The sequence below is a fragment of the Nerophis ophidion genome, linkage group LG21 (assembly GCF_033978795.1).
Source record: "Nerophis ophidion isolate RoL-2023_Sa linkage group LG21, RoL_Noph_v1.0, whole genome shotgun sequence".
Lineage (NCBI taxonomy): Eukaryota > Metazoa > Chordata > Actinopteri > Syngnathiformes > Syngnathidae > Nerophis > Nerophis ophidion.
In genome coordinates, this window is record NC_084631.1 from 37397331 (window position 1) to 37417330 (window position 20000).

The window sequence follows — 20000 nt, forward strand, 5'->3', positions numbered from 1 at the left end:
AATTCAGTTGCCATATTTGATGCAGTCATGCAGTGTTCAGTCACCAGCTGGCTCTCTAAAATGCTCCCGTTTGGCAGAAGATACACAACAACCAAAAATAAACGTATTAGCCTCATTTTGCCTTAATCCTCGACATTTTCGGACCAACAACTCAGCTTGTGCATGACAAAACAATCAAACAGGCACTTGGCGAGTCTAAAAAAAAAAAAAAAATCATTGTGCGAATCAATCAATTTAAAAGGTATTTGGCAGACTCATGGATTAATGTGTGATTTATACTTTAATTGGTATTCCAATAAAGGTTTTACTCACAGTCCCAAGACGAGCCACGGTGGGGAGCAGCTTTTAAGCTCCCACCTGCTACAAATTTTCCTTTCCAAGTTCAGATAACCCTCCAGAGCTGAAATCAACATCTGTGTTGGCGAGCAACTCGCGTGCAAAGAAGGGTGTCATTACCTGTTCACTTCTACATTCTGGGCCAGTAGGCTTCTGAAATCTGGTCTTTACAATGGAGGCCTTCAGAGGATGAACGGGTGCTTTGTTAGCAACACGGCATGTTTACACTTCAAATACACTTCAAAAAAGTCTTTAAAGAAAAGAAATGTGTGGTGAGCAAGTGCAGCTCATCATACGGGTAAGCATCAAAGTCGCTCTGAAGTCACATGACTTTCCTTTCACCAAACACTGTTTCATGTATCCATCCAAGTAGAAATTGAATGTGCACATGAAAGCAACACAATCATTGTAAACTAAGTAATTTAACAAACAAAATAATAATATACAGTAAATAAATAAAAATAAATGTGGAAATTGTGCAAAATAGCACCTTCTGGACATAGGGGATAAACATATCTACGTATTTGGCAAGATGGCACCTGATGGCCATGAGACGTAACTGCACTTTTTGTCCATTTAGACCAGGGGTAGGGAACCTATGGCTCTAGAGCCAGATGTGGCTCTTTTGATGACTGCACCTGGCTCTCAGATAAATCTTAGCTGACATTGCTTAACACGGTAAGAAATGAATAATTCCGCTGGTAATAACAGTGTTAAAAATAACGTCCATCCATCCATTTTCTACCGCTTATTAAAAATAACGTTCAAAATATAAAACATTCTCATGCACTTTAATCCATCCATCCGGTTTCTGCCACACCTGTTCAAGAAGTCGAATTAATGGTAAGAAGTATTTTATTTATTGTTGGTTAGCTTCAGAATAACGATGTTATTAAAAGGAATAAGAGACTTATTTATTCTCTGAAAATATCGGTCTTACTTAAAAATGCATGCATTTAGTTGTCCATCCATCTTCTTCCGCTTATCCGAGGTCGGGTCGCGGGGGTAGCAGCCTAAGCAGGGAAGCCCAGACTTCCCTCTCCCCAGCCACTTCGTCTAGCTCAATGGTTCCCAAACTTTTGCAGGCTGGCGCCCCCTTGGCCCCCCAGTGAATTCCAAGCGCCCCCCCCCCCCACCCCCATCCCCCCCAACCCCCACAGACACATATGGAAACAAACACCTCTTTCTTGATATTTGGTGTGCTGCAATTTGAAAAGAGAAAGGTTAAACACAAATGTGTATTTCAAAAATAAAACCCAATTTAGTAAACCAATTTATTTTTTAGCAGTTTTAACTGTTTCAGCAACATAGAATGGTAAATAAACATTCCACCAGTAACCTTCATTGTCTCACACTTAATATTAATGGGATGGATGTGCTTGGTGCAGGGACATAGGCTTCTCAACATCAGGCTGGAACTCACTAAGAAGAAGTCGTAGATCCCCGCGGATCTACGACGGATCTGACTGGGCCAGAGCGGCGTGTGGTAACCGGACCCTGATGCGTCGTCCACTGACTCGTCCTGCTGCACGTGTTGTGTACAAATCGTCAAACAAACGTTCGAACTTCTGACGTTGACTTCGGACTGCCGCCCCCCTACCGCCCCCTTCTTCCTCACCGCCCCCCCAGATCTTTCCACCGCCCCCAGGGGGGCGGTACCGCCCACTTTGGGAACCACTGGTCTAGCTCTTCCCGAGGGATCCCGAGGCGTTCCCAGGCCAGCCAGGAGACATAGTCTTCCCAACGTGTCCTGGGTCTTCCCCGTGGCCTCCTACCGGTTGGACGAGCCCTAAACACCTCCCTCGGGAGGCGTTCGGGTGGCATCCTGACCAGATGCCCGAACCACCTCATCTGGCTCCTCTCCATGTGAAGGAGCAGCGGCTTTACTTTGAGTTGCTCTCGGATGACAGAGCTTCTCACCCTATCTCTAAGGGAGAGACCCGCCACACGGCGGAGGAAACTCATTTCGGCCGCTTGTACCCGTGATCTTATCCTTTCGGTCATGACCCAAAGCTCATGACCATAGGTGAGGATGGGAACGTAGATCGACCGATAAATTGAGAGCTTTGCCTTCCGGCTCAGCTCCTTCTTCACCACAACGGATCGGAGCATTTAGTTGTATTCAGTCTTAAAAAAAATATTATATGGCTCTCAAGGAAATACTTTTTAAAATACTTTGCTTGTATGGCTCTCTCAACCAAAAAGGTTCCCGACCCCTGATTTAGACCATGGGTGTCAAACTCTGGCCCGTGAGCCAAATTTGGCCCTCCGTGTCATTTAATTTGGCCCTTGAGGCATTATCAAATTAACATTACAGCTGACCCGCCGTTATTACACAGCAGCGGTGCCGCTGTAACACCGCAATTTCTCACACTTGCCAATCCTCCCGAAGTTCAGTGCCCCTCCCGAAAATCTCCCAGGGCAAGCATTCTCCCGAATTTCACCCGGATAACAATATTGAGGGCGTTCCTTAAAGGCACTGCCTTTAGCATTCTCTACAACCTGTCGTCACGTCCGCATTTCCTCCATACAAACAGCGTGCAGGCCCACTCGCATAATATATGCAGCTATTACACACACATAAGTGAATACAAAGCATACTTGGTCAACAGCCATACAGGTTACACTGAGGGTGGCCGTATAAACAACTTTAACACTGTTACAAATATGCACCACACTGTGAACTCGCACCAAACAAGAATGACAAACACATTTCGGGAGAACATCTGCACTGTAACATAACATAAACACAACAGAACAAACACCCAGAAACCCCTTGCAGCACTAACTCTTTCGGGACGCTACAATATATTTTGACATTTACATCAGAAGGCTGCAAATAGAAAAGATGCATTAAATTTGTATTTAAATTTTATTTGATATGCCATTGATATTTTTTAATTATTATTATTATTTGAAACTGGATTTTGCATGTCACTATAAAGTTATATAAGCCTTGCTTGTTCAATGTTCAATGCAAAACTTGTTTGGGTCCCTATTAAAAGGTTAATTTGTTCAACCTTGGCCCGCGGCTTTGTTCGGTTTTAAATTTTGGCCCACTCTGTATTTGAGTATGACACCCCTGATTTAGACAAAATAGTGTTCATATTTGGGTCCTGGTCTTATACACAGGGCTGCATCATTATAGCCAAAATAATAATCAACATTATTCTGGTCATTATAGGAATCACAATTTTACTAATCAGGATTATTCTTTATATTAGGTAAAACAGTGTTGGGGTCTGATTGCGACGCAATTGTATTATTTGTATTGTCTAATAAAAAGGCTGGCCATGTATTTAAAGAAAAATATATATTTGTTCATTAATGGTGTCAACGTGTCAGCTTTTTCTCATTACATGATGTCTTTGTCCTTATTTTTACATTTTTGTAGAGAAGTATTTTTTTTAAGTTGTGTACATTTTGGGTACATATGAACATGCCTAATTGTGACAGATAATTTAAGAGCCATAGAATATGAACAAAATGTTATGTCACATGATCGGTTTTCAAATAACTAATAACTTCTAACTACCGTATTTCCTGGAATTGCCGCCGGGGCGCTAATTAGTTTAAAACCTCTTCTCACTCTCGCGTTTACCAAAGGCATGCGGTAAATGCAAGCATGTGCAAATTATTTTAAAACCTCTTCTCACTCCAAAGGCATGCGGTAAATTTAGGCCTGCGCTTATACATTTGAGTGTGATGTAAGGATACCATCATGAAAAGCACATTTAATAAAAAAAAATGTTAGTGTGGTCTTACCTTTACTTATAAATGAAGTCCATACGCAGCTCCTTCTGATAAAAAGCATCGATAACTTGTTTATATTAGTCTTCCTTATCTTTCTTCAGTTTTAAGAGTCTCTCCGTCTCGATGGAGATCTTCCTTTATTACCTCCTGCTTCGATTGAAAGTCCAGTTTAGAAAACAGTTTTATTTTAGATATGTTATCCCCCATGTTAAAAGTGCAAGCGAGTGGAAAAAATAAACACACGCTGCTCACTCTTGCTGCTTGTTGTCACTTCTTCTGCAGCCGAGTAGTTGCAAGAAGGATCACTAGCGCCCTCTACCACCAGGAGGCGGGAGTCATTTAATGACTCATATTTGACACACGCAGCTACTGTATATTAATAAAACATAGCTGCCTACTGTTCTTTATAGCATATTCAATAGCTTGGACCTTAAATCCTACTGAAAAGCTCTTAAACTTCTTCCCTTTATGCGATTTCAAATGATTGAAATCAGCCTCCTCCATTTTGAAAATGCTGACAGGTGAAGTGTCACTCGTGACGTGACGAGTTTGACCCGGCGGATATTCTAGGCATATGCTAATTATTTTGCAAAACGAGTTTGACCCGGCGGAAATTCTAGACATGCGCTAATAAAAATAATATTTTGTGAAACGAGTTTGACCCGGCAGTAATTCTAGGTAGGCGCATACTAAAATTCAAGGAAATACGGTATATCAGATTATGGGTGTTTTTTTTTCCTAGCCTTCACGTTCATCTTTCGCTGCGTTTGTTAGATTTTTGTTGCATTTCGCTTGCTTGTAAATTATATCGATCAAGAGGGGGTGTGATATTTGTAAGTTGTCAATATTCAGTGTTTTATCGTTCATAGTTGCTATTGTAAATCTCATTCTCTATTTTCATGTACATTGGGGGTGTCTCATTAACGTCCTCCCAGCGCGGTAATCAGCCTCTCCACACCGTTTTCACACAGTGATTGGTTTGCGTCTGGACTTCACTCGTGGTATACTTTTTTTTTAACCCGGCAAAAAAAAATGCAACCTGAACGTTACGGTCATACTTGCCAACCCTCCCGGATTTTCCCGGAGACTCCGGAAATTCAGCGCCTATCCCGAAAACCTCCCGGGACAAATTTCCTCATGAAAGTCTCCCGAAATTCAGGCAAACTGGAGGCCACGCCCCCTCCAGCTCCATGCGGACCTGAGTGACGTGTCGACAGCCTGTTTTCACGTCCACTTTCCCACATTATAAACCGCGTGCCTGCCCAATGACGTTATAACTGTAGAATAATCGAGGGCGTGTTCTTGGTTTCTTATGTGGGTTTATTGTTAGGCAGTTTCATTAACATCCTCCCAGCGCGGTAACAACACACAACAACAGCAGTCACGTTTTCGTCTACCTTAAGGCAGTTCGTCTGCCGTAAACTGCAATGTTGTGACACTCTTAAACAGGACTATACTGCCGTCTACTGTCCATTTTGAGTCATGCTAGGGAGAGATGGAAGATTCCAGACTCTAGTTCAGCATGGTTTGAAAAATATTGAGCGAGAATAGAACAAGGACCTGAGTGACGTGTCGACAGCCTGTTTTCACATCCGCTTTCTCACATTATAAACCGCGTGCCTGCCCAATGACGTTATAACTGTAGAATGATCGAGGGCCAGTTATTGGTTTCTTATGTGGGTTTATTGTTAGGCAGTTTCATTAACGTCCTCCCAGCGCGGTAACAACACACAACAACAGCAGTCACGTTTTCGTCTACCTTAAGGCAGTTCGTCTGCCGTAAACTGCAATGTTGTGACACTCTTAAACAGGACTATACTGCCGTCTACTGTCCATTTTGAGCCATGCTAGGGAGAGATGGAAGATTCCAGACTCTAGTTCAGCATGGTTTGAAAAATATTGACCGAGAATAGAACAAGGACCTGAGTGACGTGTCGACAGCCTGTTTTCACATCCGCTTTCCCACATTATAAACCGCGTGCCTGCCCAATGACGTTATAACTGTAGAATGATCGAGGGCGAGTTCTTGGTTTCCTATGTGGGTTTAATGTTAGGCCGTGTCATTAACGTCCTCCCAGCGTGGTAATCAGCCTCTCCACACCGTTTTCACACAGTGATAGGTTTGCGTCTGGATACTTTTTGTTAACCCGGCAAAAAAAAAATGCAACCTGAACGTTACGGTCATATTTGCCAACCCTCCCGGATTTTCCCGGAGACTCCGGAAATTCAGCGCCTATCCCGAAAACCTCCCGGGACAAATTTCCTCATGAAAGTCTCCCGAAATTCAGGCAAACTGGAGGCCACGCCCCCTCCAGCTCCATGCGGACCTGAGTGACGTGTCGACAGCCTGTTTTCACGTCCACTTTCCCACATTATAAACCGCGTGCCTGCCCAATGACGTTATAACTGTAGAATGATCGTTCTTGGTTTCTCATGTGGGTTTATTGTCAGGCAGTTTCATTAACGTCCTCCCAGCGCGGTAACAACACACAACAACAGCAGTCACGTTTTCGTCTACCGTAAGGCAGTTCGTCTGCCGTAAAAGCAATGTTGTGACACTTTTAAACAGGACAATACTGCCGTCTACTGTACGTTTTGAGACATGCTAGGGAGAGATGGAAAATTCCAGACTCTAGTTCATTATGGTTAGAAAAATAGTGACCGAGAATAGAACAAGGATGGACCATTCAACCCTTAACTCAACAATGTGTAGATGAGTGTTATGTGTGTGTATATGTGTACATAAATGAACACTGAAATTCAAGTATTTCTCTTATTTATATATATAAACCACTGAAAGTCAAGTATTTATTATATATATATGTATATGAAAACTTGACTTGGTAAATTCTAGCTGAAAATATGCTCCTCCCTTCTTAACCACGCCATACCTCCCGAAATCGGAGGACTCAAGGTTGGCAAGTATGGTTATGGTATGAACAGAGTGTGAAAATGCCGTCTCTTGTCTGCTTTCAGAAGTATCCGGTGCTGCCTTACCTGATCTTTGTGCTGAAGCAGTTCCTGCTGCAGAGAGATCTGAACGAAGTCTTCACGGGGGGAATCAGCTCCTACAGCCTCATCCTCATGGTCATCAGCTTCTTGCAGGTACACACAGCATGGTTTCTGTCCCAGTACTTGTTGGCATACCACTTCAAGTCTCTTCCCGCGCCCTGTGCTCAGCTTCATCCTCGTATCGACGCCAGGAACCCCAACGAGAACCTGGGGGTCTTGCTGATCGAGTTTTTCGAGCTGTACGGTCGCCATTTTAACTACTTGAAAACAGGGATTCGCATCAAAAATGGAGGTGCCTACATTGCCAAAGACGAGATGGCCATGAGCAACGGTTACAGGCCGTCCATGCTGTGCATCGAAGACCCGCTGCTTCCAGGTGGGATTTCCCTCAACATACAAACCCTGTTTCCATATGAGTTGGGAAATTGTGTTAGATGTAAATATCAACGGAATACAATGATAAGCAAAACCTTTTCAACCCATATTCAATTGAATATGCTACAAAGACAACAAATTTGATGTTCAAACTGATAAACATTTTTTTTTGTGCAAATAATCATTAACTTTAGAATTTGATGCCAGCAACACGTGACATAGAAGTTGGGAAAGGTGGCAATAAATACTGATAAAGTTGAGGAATGCTCATCAAACACTTAATTGGAACATCCCACAGGTGTGCAGGCTAATTGAAAAAAGCTTCCCAAAAAATGCTCAGTCTTTCACAAGAAAGGATGGGGCGAGGTACACCCTTTTGTCCACAACTGAGTGAGGAAATAGTTTAACAGTTTAAGAACAACGTTTCTCAAAGTGCAATTGCAAGAAATTTAGGGATTTCAACATCTACGCTCTATAATATCATCAAAAGGTTCAGAGAATCTGGAGAAATCACTCCACATAAGCGGCATGGCCGGAAACCAACATTGAATGATCGTGATCGGCACTGTATCAAAAACCAACATCAATCTCTAAAGGATATCACCACATGGGCGCAGGAACACTTCAGAAAACCACTGTCACTAAATACAGTTCATCTGTAAGTGCAAGGTAAAGCTCTACTATGCAAAGCGAAAGCCATTTATCAACAACATCCAGAAACGCCGCCGGCTTCTCTGGGCCCAAGATCAACTAAGATGGACTGATGCAAAGTGGAAAAGTGTTCTGTGGTCTGACGACTCCACATTTCAAATTGTTTTTGGAAACATTCTAAAGGGGGAAGCGAACCATCCACACTTTTGTCGACGCAAAGTTCAAAAGCCAGCATCTGTGATAGTATGGGGGTGCATTAGTGCCCAAGGCATGGGTAACTTACACATCTGTGAAGGCACCATTAATGCTGAAAGGTACATACAGGTTTCGGAACAACATATGCTGCCATCTAGGCGCCGTCTTTTTCATGGACGCCCCTGCTTATTTCAGCAAGACAATGCCAAGCCACATTCAGCACATGTTAGTTACAACAGCGTGGCTTCGTAAAAATAGAGTGCGGGTACTTTCCTGGCCCGCCTGCAGTCCAGACCTGTCTCCCATCGAAAATGTGTGGCGCATTATGAAGCGTAAAATATGATAGCGAAGACCCCGGACTGTTGAACCACTAAAGCTCTACATAAAACAAGAATGGGAAAGAATTCCACTTTCAAAGCTTAAACAATAAGTTTCCATCCATCCATCCATCCATCCATCCATCCATCTTTTTCCGCTTATCCGAGGTCGGGTCGCGGGGGCAGCAGCCTAAGCAGGGAAGCCCAGACTTCCCTCTCCCCAGCCACTTCGTCTAGCTCTTCCCGGGGGATCCCAAGCCGTTCCCAGGCCAGCCGGGAGACATAGTCTTCCCAACGTGTCCTGGGTCTTCCCCGTGGCCTCCTATCGGTTGGACGTGTCCTAAACACCTCCCTCGGGAGGCGTTCGGGTGGCATCCTGACCAGATGCCCGAACCACCTCATCTGGCTCCTCTCGATGTGAAGGAGCAGCAGCTTTACTTTGAGTTCCTCCCGGATGGCAGAGCTTCTCACCCTATCTCTAAGGGAGAGACCCGCCACACGGCGGAGAAAACTCATATCGGCCGCTTGTACCCGTGATCTTATCCTTTCAGTCATGACCCAAAGCTCATGACCATAGGTGAGGATGGGAACGTAGATCGACCGGTAAATTGAGAGCTTTGCCTTCCGGCTCAGCTCCTTCTTCACTACAACGGATCGGTACAACGTCCGCATTACTGAAGACGCCGCACCGATCCGCCTGTCGATCTCACCATCCACTCTTCCCTCACTCGTGAACAAGACTCCTAGGTACTTGAACTCCTCCACTTGAGGCAGGGTCTCCTCCCTAACCCGAAGATGGCACTCCACCGTTTTCCGTGAGAGAACCATGGACTCTGACTTGGAGGTGCTGATTCTCATTCCGGCCGCTTCACACTCGGCTGCGAACCGATCCAGTGAGAGCTGAAGATCCCGGCCAGATGAAGCCAACAGGACCACATCGTCTGCAAAAAGCAGAGACCTAATCCCGCGGCCACCTAACCGGAACCCCTCAATGCCTTGACTGGGGCATAACAAACTTAACAATAAGTTTCCTCAGTTCCCAAAAGTTTATTGACTTTTGTTAAAAGAAAAAGTGATGTAACACAGTGGTGAACATGCCCTTTCCCAACTACTTTGGCTCTTGTTGCAGCCATGAAATTCTAAATTAATTATTATTTGCAAAAAAAAAACAAAGTTTATGAGTTTGGACATCAAATATCTTGTCTTTGTAGTGCATTCAATTGAATATGGGTTGAAAATGATTTGCAAATTATTGTATTCCGTTTATATTTACATTTAACATGATTTCCCAACTCATATGTTTGTACAATTGTACAGGATTTGTGTGAAATCTACATAGTACTGTCTCTTTGACTGTGCAGGCAACGACGTGGGCAGGGGCTCCTATGGCGCCATGCATGTCCGACAGGTCTTTGACTACGCCTACACTGTCCTGAGTCACGCCGTGTCGCCGCTCGCCCGCTCCTATCCCAACAAAGAATCTGAAAGGTCAGAACACTATCCGGTAGTTACCACAGGTCTGGATGAAGTTTTGCCTCATTCCTGTGAGAATCCTGTGTGTGACTGGTGGACAAGCTGCAGTGTGCTCAAACAAGCACGCATCTGGGAGTAGATAATACTGTATCATCTCTTTCTCTTCCGGACTTGTCTGGTGTTCACATGGCGGACACGCCATTCTTCATGCACAGAAAGTATTATTAAGTGTTAAACATCATATCTAAACAGCAAAGAGGTGGTATCAAACAAGCTCTGCTTCTTTCCGTTTCTTTTCAGACATCTTAGAAGGTGAAACTGTACACTTGTTTGAAAAATCACGATGTTGTTAATTATTTTATTATTTTCTTTTACTAACCATTGTTGTTGTTTTTGTTTTGCTTTGGGTTTATTTTTATTTTAGCATATCCAAAATAAATATTCACGATACAAAAGCACTTTAAAGTACCAGTGGAGTGGAAAACCAGGTTGCCTCTATATTGAAGCTATTATCATACATATCTGATTTATGACTTGAAAAGGCTTACACAGTTTGCGAGTACCGTATTTCCTTGAATTGCCGCTGGGGCGCTAATTAATTTAAAACCTCTTCTCACTCCGGCGTTTACCAAAGGCATGCGGTAAATTTAGACTTGCGCTTATAAATTTGAGTGTGATGTAAGGATACCATCATGAAAAGCACATTTAATAAAAAAAACTTTATTATGGTCTTACCTTTACTTATAAATGAAGTCCATGCGCAGCTCCTTCTGATCAAAAGCATCGATAACTTGTTTATAGAAGTCTTCCTTATCTTTCTTCAGTTTTAAAAGTCTCTCTGTCTCGATGGAGATCTTCCTTTATTACCTCCTGCTTCGATTGAAAGTCCAGTTTAGAAAACTGTTTTTTTTCAGATATGTAATCCTCCATGTTAAAAGTGCAAGCGAGAGGAAAATATAAACGATCGCTGCTCACTCTTGCTGCTTGTTGTCACTTCTTCTGCAGCCGAGTGGTCGCATGAAGGATCACTAGCGCCCTCTACCACCAGGAGGCGGGAGTCATTTAATGACTCATATTTGACACACGCAGCTACGGTATATTAATAAAACATAGCTGCTTACTCTTCTTTTTAGCATATTCAATAGCTTTTGACCTTAAATCCTACTGAATTGCTCTTAATCTTCTTCCCTTTAAGCGATTTCAAATTATTGAAATCAGCCTCCTCCATTTTGAAAATGATGACAGGTGAAGTGTCACTCGTGACGTGAGGAGTTTGACCCGGCGGAAATTCTAGGCATATGCTAATTATTTTGCGAAACGAGTTTGACCCGGCCAGAAATTTTAGACATGCGCTAATAAAAATAATATTTTGCGAAACGAGTTTGACCCCGCGGTAATGCTAAGCATGCGCTAATTATTTTGCGAAACGAGTTTGACTCGGCAGTAATTCTAAGCTGGCGCATACTATATACCCGGCGGCAATTCAAGGAAATACGGTAAAATAGATATGATCAACATAATATCAATCTCCACAATTCCCTTCCCTTTCAACAACAATGCTAATCAAGCAGACTTTGTGAGAGCAAACCACGATTACTTTGTGGAAAATGATGGTCCAAGACCTTCTATTTTAGAGCCTGAACACAAAGAGGATGAGCAATAAGTGTTGGAAGCCAAGTGCTAAATGGATGCAGCTCTATTGAAACACTTTAGCATCATGTAGTATTGCTAGGTGCTAAACATACAAACTAACCATAATAAACAAACAAACACTGTAATATTTCCACTTTCGCTGGGATGGCAACTGACGGGACGCTCACATAATTTCATTTGTATCAAGATTCGATCGCAATCCTCACGAAGAGTTAAAAAAAATGAAAGTGGACGAGCATGTGGGTGCATGGCCACATTTGTCTACTAGCATGTGAGAGGTACTTGAATTATAATCTAGAATTGACTTTTAGTAAGTTTGAGACCAAGCAGCCATTTTCTTATAGCGTGTCAACAATAGCAGCGTAAGCTAACATTAGCTCACTGCTATCAACCCGCTGCTGAAATAGTCCGTCTGCGGAGGTGCTTATAATAACAATATCACTCATGTTTGGATCATTTTCAGGCCACGACATGTAAATGGAATATTGCTGGCGCTTTCTGGAGGTTTTTAGAGAGTAACCTCCATCTGTTGAATCAATTGTTGGCTATTTATTTATGATTTAAAATGCATAAAAAAGCCAAGCATAAGTTATTGTCTTCCATAAGGAATGTGAATGATAAACAGCAAACCTATTTCCATCCATCCATCTTCTACCGCTTTGTCCATTTCGGGGTCACAGGGGGTGCTGGTGCCTATCTGTTTCATTTCGGGCGGAAGGCGGGGTACACCCTGGACAAGTCGCCACCTCGTCGCAAGGCGAGATCACCTTTTATTGTTCAATTATTAATATTACGTATGTCTAGCTTGTGTGCTATTGTGTGCTTAGCTGTTGTGTAGCTGCTAGCTCCTAGTAGCCTATAGCCTGGCATAAGGACCTTTTTTTGATGACTAGCACAAAAATTATGAATAATGCTATACATTATATACAGTGGGGCAAAAAAGTATTTAGTCAGCCACCGATAGTGCAAGTTCTCCCACTTAAAATGATGACAGAGGTCTGTAATTTTCATCATAGGTACACTTCAACTGTGAGAGACAGAATGTGAAAAAAAAATCCAGGATTTCACATTGTAGGAATTTTAAAGAATTTATTTGTAAATTATGGTGGAAAATAAGTATTTGGTCAACCATTCAAAGCTCTCACTGATGGAAGGAGGTTTTGGCTCAAAATCTCACGATACATGGCCCCATTCATTCTTTCCTTATATCGGATCAATCGTCCTGTCCCCTTAGCAGAAAAACAACCCCAAAGCATGATGTTTCCACCCCCATGCTTCACAGTAGGTGTGGTGTTCTTGGGATGCAACTCAGTATTCTTCTTCCTCCAAACACCAGTTGAGTTTATACCAAAAAGTTCTATTTTGGTTTCATCTGACCACATGACATTCTCCCAATCCTCTCCTGTATCATCCATGTATCCATTTTGGTATAAACTCAACTCGTCGTGTTTGGAGGAAGAAGAATACTGAGTTGCATCCCAAGAACACCATACCTACTGTGAAGCATGGGGGTGGAAACATCATGCTTTGGGGCTGTTTTTCTGCTAAGGGGACATGACGATTGATCTGTGTTAAGGAAAGAATGAATGGGGCCATGTATCGTGACATTTTGAGCCCAAACCTCCTTCCATCAGTGAGCGCTTTGAATGGTTGACCAAATACTTATTTTCCACCATAATTTACAAATAAATCCTTTAAAATTCCTACAATGTGAATTCCGGGATTTTTATTTCGCATTCTGTCTCTCACAGTTGAATTGTACCTATGATGAAAATGACAGACCTCTGTCATCATTTTAAGTGGGAGAACTTGCACAATCGGGGGCTGACTAAATACTTTTTCGCCCCACTGTAAATGTAATTTTCATTAGTTTTCATATAAGTTAGTGTTTATCAGCATTTGTTTTATTTATTTATCTACTCATTTTATATAATTGTTTATTTATAATAATAATAATTGTTATTATTATAGTACCAATAATAATAATTACTATTATTAATAATATTAAAAATAAGTATTGTTACTATTATTATTACCATACTAATAAAAATATATAATAAAAAAAAAAAAATTAAAAAAAAGGGCTTCACGGTGGAGGAGGGGTTAGTGCGTCTGCCTCACAATACGAAGTTCCTGCAGTCCTGGGTTCAAATCCAGGCTCGGGATCTTTCTGTGTGGAGTTTGCATGTTCTCCCCGTGAATGCGTGGGTTCCCTCCGGGTACTCCGGCTTCCTCCCACTTCCAAAGACATGCACCTGGGGATAGGTTGATTGGCAACACTAAATTGGCCCTAGTGTGTGAATGTGAGTGTGAATGTTGTCTGTCTATCTGTGTTGGCCCTGTGATGAGGTGGCGACTTGTCCAGGGTGTACCCTGCCTTCCGCCCGATTGTAGCTGAGATAGGCGCCAGCGCCCCCCGCGACCCCGAAAGGGAATAAGTGGTAAAAAATGGATGGATGTATACTGAAAAAAAATAAAATTCCTATTTCCAATGTTTGCATATTTCCAGTATGACTGACCTAATAATACGGTCAGAGTGCAGAAGCGTTACTACACAGACGTAGAAGATATGCAAATTGCCAAAGCCGTTCGGAGTGGAATATTCAAAATGGCCGATTAAATTTGGGGCATTTTGTGATATTTAGACTGAGCGCATTATAAATATGGTTTAATGGATACAATGAAACACAATTTAGCTTATAAAGTCATCTTGTTTTTCCACTCTACTGCTAATTGAAATGAGGGATGAGGCAAAAAGTAATCCAGACCATACATATCAAGAGCACCCTCTGAGACTTAATCTTGTTCTTTTAACTCTGGCAGCACCTTAGGAAGAATCATCAGGTTGACCCAGGAAGTCATCGAGTACAGGGAGTGGATCTTCAAGAAGTGGGGGGTCAGGGATCTGCTGCGGACAGATAACAGAGGTGCCATTCTTCAGACCTCAGCATCCACTTCCTTTTGCCCTAAATCAGCGGCCAGCGTTAAGCTCTGTGTTACCTCTCTAGTGCCGACGCCCAAGGAGGCGGGGTCTGAGCAGGACCCCAGCTGCGTGGGTTCGGAGGAGCAGCAGAGGGACTCTGTGTCCCCGCAGAGCGCAGACTCACCCATGTCCATCTCCAGTCCTCAGCAGCACTCTTCCTCCTCCTCCTCCTCTGTCTCCTCGCTCTCAGGATCAGATAATGTGAGTTCATACTTCCTTATTGACTTGGCGAGGGCTGCCTCAAACAGCGGGGAGGTTTGGCAACAACAAAATGAATCAGACACAAAATACTTAGTTGGAAACTTTGAGTTGAGTTTGAATGACCAGTGTGAATCCCCAGCTCTGACTTCTCATCTTCCGTGTCCGTTTGTCAGGACTCTGATTCGGCGCCGCCATGTGCTGTGCCTCCGCCTCCTCTGCCGACATACCCGTCATTCCCGCCGCTGGGCCTCGCTTTCCCACCCGGGTTCAGTATAGCCACGGGCAAGCCCACAATGGGGGGGAACCACCTGCTGTTGCCTCCAGGCTCACAGGTAAAAGCCACAGCTTTTTGACCCATCACGTGTGGATACCATTTTTTAATTCTTCTTCCCCCCTGCTTGCCAGGCCCGCCTCTCACTCCCCGGGGGTCTCACAATGCACTCCATACCTGGCAGACAGGTGTGTATCGACACCGGTCTCCCCGCCTTCTTCCACATGCACCCGTCAGCCCACGCCCCCAACCCTTCCAGTCCCCAGCCTGCGCCCAGCCCGCACTCCAACCACACCCACAAGGTAGGGAGCTCCTCCCCCCCCCCCCCCACACACACACACACACACCTCTGTTGTCTATCACACTTGTTTTCCTCACACTGTTTACGGAGTCAGTGGAGATACGGCGAGTAAAGTGTTTCATACTTTAGTGTCAAACGTCCACCGTGAGGTCCTTCTCACTTTGCAGCTACGCAGTCTTTGAAGCTGTCCTCCGGTAATATTTTAAAGGTTTATTTGAAATAAGGACGGATACAGAAACTTAGATATCTAAAACAGTTATCCAATGTACCGTACTTCCTTGAATTGCCGCCAGGGCGCTAATTATTTTAAAACCTCTTCTCACTCCGGCGTTTACCAAAGGCATGCGGTAAATTTAGGCCTGCGCTTATACATTTGAGTGTGATGTAAGGATACCATCATGAAAAGCACATTTAATTAAAAAAAAAAAACGTTATTATGGTCTTACCTTTACTTATAAATGAAGTCCATGTGCAGCTCCTTCTAATCAAAAGCATCGTTAACTTGTTTATAGAAGTCTTCCTTATCTTTCTTCAGTTTTCAAAGTCTCTCTGTCTCGATGGAGATCTTCCTTTATTACCTCCTGCTTGGATTGAAAGTCCAGTTTTAAAAACTGTTTTATTTTAGATATGTAATCCTCCATGTTAAAAGTGCAAGCGAGAGGAACAAATAAATGACCGCTGCTGACTCTTGCTGCTTGTTGTCACTTTTTCCGCAGCCGAGTAGTCGCAAGAAGGATCACTAGCGCCCTCTACCACCAGGAGGCGGGAGTCATTTAATGACTCATATTTGACACACGCAGCTACGGTATATTAATAAAACATAGCTGCTTACCGTTCTTTTTAGCATATTCAATAGCTTGGACCTTAAATCCTACTGAATAGCTCTTAATCTTCTTCCCTTTATGCGATTTCAGATTATTGAAATCAGCCTCCTCCATTTTGAAAATGATGCGGGGGAAGTGTCACTCGTGACGTGACGAGTTTGACCCGGCGGAAATTCTAGGCATATGCTAATTATTTAACGAAACGAGTTTGACCCGGCGGAAATTGTAGACATGAGCTAATAAAAAAATATTTTTCGAAATGAGTTTGACCCGGCGTTAATCCTGAGCCAGCGGTAATGCTAAGCATGCACTAATTATTTTGCGAAACGAGTTTGACCCGGCAGTAATTCAAGGAAATAAGGTATGTCAGAGTAAAACAACTGCAGGATAGTTCCACTGATCACTTTTATATAAATGGTAAATGGATTATACTTGTATACCGCTTTTCTACCTTCAAGGTACTCAAAGCGCTTTGACACTATTTCCACATTCACACACACATTCACACACTAATGGCGTGAGCTGCCAAGCAAGGCGCTAGCCACGACCCATCAGGAGCAAGGGTGAAGTGTCTTGCTCAAGGGTACAACGGATGTGACGAGGTTGGTAGAAGCTGGGGATCGAACCAGTAACCATCAGGTTACTGGCACGGCCACTCTCCCAACACCGTCCTCGTAAATGTATTTTTTGACTGCTTTTGAGTTCCTTATTTTGCATTATAAATGGTTAGCCTTTATTTTGGAATAATTCGATAACGCTTATCCTGTTTTAAACTGCAAGTAGGTTAGATATAATTATTGCATACAGTGAAACTCAAGAGAAACGGTACTAATTCAGTGTTAATACTTGAGTGGGACCCGGACCCCTCTTTAGTGGAAAAGTTGGGCCTTAAAAAAGTCCTGATTTATATAACTGGCAACATTTGAATTGTACTTTATTTAAAAACAGTATTCATGCTCTTGTTGTGGTAATTTGTCTTTTAATCAGAGGTGGGTAATAACGCGCTACATTTACTCTGTTTCTTCCACTTGAGTAACTTTTGGGATAAATTGTTCTTCTAAGAGTAGTTTTAATGCAACATACTATTACTTGAGTATATTTATTGAGAAGAAACGCTACTTTTACTACGCTCCATTTATCTACATTCAGCTCGCTCCTCGCTACTGATTTTTATCGATCTGTTAATGCACGCTTTGTTTGTTTTGTCAGACAGACTTTAAAAGTAGGATCTATCACATGCCTGCGTTTCACCAATCAAATGCAGTCACTGGTGACGTTTGACTCCGTTTCACCAAACAAATGCAGTCACTGGTGACGTTTGACTCCGTTTCACCAATCAAATGCAGTCACTGGTGACGTTTGACTCCGTTTCACCAATCAAACAGAGCCAGGCGGTCACATGATTAACTGCACACTTTTTTTTAAATAAACCTTTATTTATAAATTTCAACATTTACAAACAGTTGAAAATAATAATCAAAGTAAGCACAAAAAACATACAAAACAGCGCCAGGGGGTTGTAAATTCAAAGTAACTAAAATATAATGCAAAAAAATATATATATATATATAAAATAAACAAAGTGCAAAGCCATAGGCTCACTCAATCTCAGTAAATAACTTAAATTTGGAACACAGCATCATCGTTTTCACAGCTTTTTGGTTGTTAGAGGTAGAGAGTTTTATAGTAGAGTTCTAAATCTTTTTTAAAGGCACAAAAAACAGGTCGGGTATTGAGAAACTTACATTTATGAATATAAAACTTTGCCAATAGTATCATGAGGTTGCAAAGGTAAAACTCATTTCCATTTTTTTTTTAAATACAGTGTAAAACTAAATATATATTATTTAACATATGTTATTGTTTTAGTTGCTTAAGAGATATTCCTGGCTCTGAATTCGTTCATTGCTATTTTTATGTTTTTGTGCATTACTTGTTGCCGTCATCATTAACCGAACAGGTTACTCAATCCAATCCACTTTATTTATATAGCACATTTAAACAACAATAACGTTTCCAAAGTGCTGCACAGCCATGTTAAAAACAATTGTAAAAAAAAATAATAATAAAATAAAAAATAAAAAATATATATATTATGCTCCACCAATGACTGAATAAAAACAAAAAATAAATAAATATAAAACCAATAAAAACAAATATGATTAAAAACTATTTTAAAGGGTAAAATCAATTAAAACTGTAAAATAGAAATCAAAGTGTATAAAAAACACAGAGAACAGAGGACCACACAACTCACGTAGTTGTGTGGTCAGTTACTCAGTACTTGAGTAGTTTTTTCACAACATACTTTTTATTTTTACTCAAGTAAATATTTGGGTGACTACTCCTTACTTTTAACTGAGTAATACATCTCTAAAGTAACAGTACTATTACTCGAGTACAATTTCTGGCTACTCTACCCACCTCTGCGTTTAATAGAGGTATGATGACTAAGTGAACATTATAAAAATATTATTTGACCCTTTGGTGAGCTACTGGACATCTTTTGGAAGGATGGCTAATTGTCGGTCGTTGAGTGGTAAATTTGAAACTAACAGCCATTTGGCTGCCTCCTGGTAATTTCAGGGAGTACGAAAACCCCCGGGAGTTGTAGTGTTAAAACCACTGACTGGTGCAAATATTTGTCCTGTCCACGTACTGACCGCCTCCATTCTCTCCATCCAACCAATCATCCACCCGCCCCGCCCACCCCCTTGTCCTCCTCAGAGCGGACCCAAGTTCAACGTGAAGGCCTTCCACAACCCGCCGCTCATCAACACCCAGGTGGCGGCCAGCCGCGCTCACACGCACACGCACACACAGTACCACCGTAACACTTGGCGGCGCAGAAAGAGGGACAGCCTCCCGGTTAGCCCCAGCCGATAGAGAGCGCTCCACCCTTATCTTCACAGAGACCAGCAGTCTTTACCGGGCGAGGGCGCGTGAGGAGCAGCCGACGGCTCTGCTTGCCTCGTAGCGTTTCAGTATTACGTTGCGGTCAGCGTTCAGTCTCCTCTGGTGTCGGACTGGAGCTGCCTTTGACCTCTGACCCTCGCAGCGAAGCTGTTCAAGGCTGGGTTTATTCACTTAAGATTTTTTTTTTTTTGATTTTGTGCAATATTTTATTTGCCTTTTTTTTAGGGGAACGGAACAAAATGCTTATTTAATTGCGTGTGTGTATGTCAAAGTCGTTTTTTATCATACAGTTTATTTTTGTAGTGTTTTTTTTTTTTTTTACGGCATCTCTGGAGTGTGTCCAACAGATGGAAGCCCCGCCCTCTTCCCTTCTGTCACCTGTGCGACTTGGAAAGGGATAAGGAGGGCTTATCTTTAAAAGCCCTCACGCTTTGGCGCCTCCATCCATCTTGTGACAATAGACCAGGCCAGCCCTAGGGGAAAAAAATTGCACGCCGCAATTTTTTTTTCCCCCTGGCTTGATTGAAGCCGTAGTATTCCCGTCACTGCCTTTTTATTTCACGTTTGACTGTCTTTCTCCACACTGGAGGTGCGTCCGCCTCGTGGAGTCACTCCTTGAGTCGTGTGCCTGGCCAGCAAATGACTCGCTTGCACTAAGTCTGAGCGCGACCGCGGCGTGGAGCTGTAAATCAGCGCACGCCGCCGCGACAAGGTGCTCGGCGATAAGGGACTTCCCTTT

At 42.6% G+C, this 20000-nt stretch overlaps 1 protein-coding gene across 1 annotated transcript in view; it reads left to right on the forward strand.

The window, feature by feature from the left end:
* tent4a (terminal nucleotidyltransferase 4A) overlaps positions 1-20000 on the forward strand; it is a 55782-nt gene that overhangs the window by 33117 nt on the left and 2665 nt on the right. The window contains exons 6-13 of the mRNA XM_061882550.1: positions 7066-7194; positions 7270-7477; positions 10001-10127; positions 14589-14692; positions 14774-14949; positions 15123-15281; positions 15355-15522; positions 19073-20000. The exon at positions 19073-20000 is cut by the window's right edge and continues 2665 nt beyond it. Coding sequence (XP_061738534.1) covers positions 7066-7194; positions 7270-7477; positions 10001-10127; positions 14589-14692; positions 14774-14949; positions 15123-15281; positions 15355-15522; positions 19073-19231 — 1230 coding nt within the window. The 3' untranslated portion in view covers positions 19232-20000. The remainder of the gene's footprint in view (positions 1-7065; positions 7195-7269; positions 7478-10000; positions 10128-14588; positions 14693-14773; positions 14950-15122; positions 15282-15354; positions 15523-19072) is intronic.